The sequence below is a fragment of the Penaeus vannamei genome, unplaced genomic scaffold (assembly GCF_042767895.1).
Source record: "Penaeus vannamei isolate JL-2024 unplaced genomic scaffold, ASM4276789v1 unanchor5360, whole genome shotgun sequence".
NCBI classification, from domain to species: Eukaryota; Metazoa; Arthropoda; class Malacostraca; order Decapoda; family Penaeidae; genus Penaeus; species Penaeus vannamei.
The window spans coordinates 17,501-19,991 of record NW_027218338.1 but is presented as its reverse complement, the minus strand read 5'-3'; the positions used below and the strand labels follow the sequence as shown (position 1 = coordinate 19,991).

At 55.2% G+C, this 2,491-nt stretch overlaps 1 protein-coding gene across 1 annotated transcript in view; it reads right to left on the bottom strand.

The window, feature by feature from the left end:
* Positions 1-1,014: 1,014 nt before the first annotated feature.
* LOC138861428 (collagen alpha-2(IV) chain-like) overlaps positions 1,015-2,491 on the bottom strand; it is a 7,374-nt gene continuing 5,897 nt past the window's right edge. The window contains exons 8-11 of the mRNA XM_070120497.1: positions 2,217-2,321; positions 1,754-1,837; positions 1,335-1,439; positions 1,015-1,131 (exon numbers count right to left, since the gene is read on the bottom strand). Coding sequence (XP_069976598.1) covers positions 1,015-1,131; positions 1,335-1,439; positions 1,754-1,837; positions 2,217-2,321 — 411 coding nt within the window. The remainder of the gene's footprint in view (positions 1,132-1,334; positions 1,440-1,753; positions 1,838-2,216; positions 2,322-2,491) is intronic.

Below are 2,491 nucleotides of genomic sequence, written 5' to 3'. Positions count from 1 at the left end.
TCTGAAATACATTCAATAGTTATAATGATAACAATGATCAAACTGATTAAAACATTGACAATATTATTTTCGGTGATGCTGAAACTAATATTAATAATAAGCTAATTAAAAACAATATTAAGGATAAAAATAATGATTACAATGATGATGTAAACGATAACCATATGAAAACAATGTTTATGATTAAAACAGAAAAGACATTATGATTATGTTAATAATGATTGTGAGATCGATAATGGTTATTATTGTAACATTAATAACCATATTGATAATAATAATAGTATGGGTAATAGTGATAGATGACAGACTCGGGAGAAATAGTGTAATGAAAAGTGAAAATCCGAAAAAAAATGCAAAATCAGAATATAAAAAGCGAAAGTGTAAATATAAATAAATACCGAGCCAAGATTCGTAAAAAAGAAAAGTTGAAAGAAAGCGTAAAAATGAAAAACCCGAGCCAAACTTCGTACTAACAAAGTGAAGAAATGGGAAAGAATGGAAAAATCGAGGCAACATTCAGATTAAAAAACAATAAAAGAAAGCAGAAAAAATAATCAAAATGAAAACAGTTGATAAACGTGTAACCTTTAAGTTCACTCGCCGCTGCAAGATGCGCCGCGCCAGTGTCAGTGCTGCCGAAATCTCGACGAAATTTCTTTAAGATCGCCCCCTTCCTTGGGGTATTTCCCTACCGGGGGCAAGCCCTCGGACCCACTTCCCTGGGGTATTTCCCTACCGGGGGCAAGCCCTCGGACCCACTTCCCTGGGGGTATTTCCCTACCGGAGGCAAGCCCTCGGACCCACTTCCCTGGGGTATTTCCCTACCGGGGGCAAGCCCTCGGACCCACTTCCCTGGGGTATTTCCCTACCGGGGGCAAGCCCTCCGACCCACTTCCCTGGGGTATTTCCCTACCGGGGGCAAGCCCTCGGACCCACTTCCCTGGGGGTATTTCCCTACCGGAGGCAAGCCCTCGGACCCACTTCCCTGGGGTATTTCCCTACTGGATACAAGCCCTAGGACCCACTTCCCTGGGGTATTTCCCTACCGGGGGCAAGCCCTCGGACCCACTTCCCTGGGGGTATTTCCCTACTGGGTACAAGCCCTAGGACCCACTTCCCTGGGGTATTTCCCTACCGGGGGCAAGCCCTCGGACCCACTTCCCTGGGGTATTTCCCTACCGGAGGCAAGCCCTCGGACCCACTTCCCTGGGGTATTTCCCTACCGGGGGCAAGCCCTCGGACCCACTTCCCTGGGGTATTTCCCTACCGGGGGCAAGCCCTCCGACCCACTTCCCTGGGGTATTTCCCTACCGGGGGCAAGCCCTCGGACCCACTTCCCTGGGGTATTTCCCTACCGGGGGCAAGCCCTCGGACCCACTTCCCTGGGGTATTTCCCTACTGGGTACAAGCCCTAGGACCCACTTCCCTGGGGTATTTCCCTACCGGGGGCAAGCCCTCGGACCCACTTCCCTGGGGTATTTCCCTACCGGGGGCAAGCCCTCGGACCCACTTCCCTGGGGTATTTCCCTACCGGGGGCAAGCCCTCGGACCCACTTCCCTGGGGGTATTTCCCTACCGGAGGCAAGCCCTCGGACCCACTTCCCTGGGGTATTTCCCTACCGGGGGCAAGCCCTCGGACCCACTTCCCTGGGGTATTTCCCTACCGGGGGCAAGCCCTCCGACCCACTTCCCTGGGGTATTTCCCTACCGGGGGCAAGCCCTCGGACCCACTTCCCTGGGGGTATTTCCCTACCGGGGGCAAGCCCTCCGACCCACTTCCCTGGGGTATTTCCCTACTGGATACAAGCCCTAGGACCCACTTCCCTGGGGTATTTCCCTACCGGGGGCAAGCCCTCGGACCCACTTCCCTGGGGTATTTCCCTACCGGGGGCAAGCCCTCGGACCCACTTCCCTGGGGTATTTCCCTACCGGGGGCAAGCCCTCCGACCCACTTCCCTGGGGTATTTCCCTACCGGGGGCAAGCCCTCGGACCCACTTCCCTGGGGTATTTCCCTACCGGGGGCAAGCCCTCGGACCCACTTCCCTGGGGTATTTCCCTACCGGGGGCAAGCCCTCGGACCCACTTCCCTGGGGTATTTCCCTACCGGGGGCTAGCCCTCGGACCCACTTCCCTGGGGTATTTCCCTACCGGGGGCAAGCCCTCGGACCCACTTCCCTGGGGTATTTCCCTACCGGGGGCAAGCCCTCGGACCCACTTCCCTGGGGTATTTCCCTACCGGGGGCAAGCCCTCCGACCCACTTCCCTGGGGTATTTCCCTACCGGAGGCAAGCCCTCCGACCCACTTCCCTGGGGTATTTCCCTACCGGGGGCAAGCCCTCGGACCTACCTTCCCTGGGGTATTTCCCTACCGGGGGCAAGCCCTCGGACCCACTTCCCTGGGGTATTTCCCTACCGGGGGCAAGCCCTCGGACCCACTTTCCTGGGGTATTTCCCTACCGGGGGCAAGCCCTCGGACCCACTTCCCTGGGG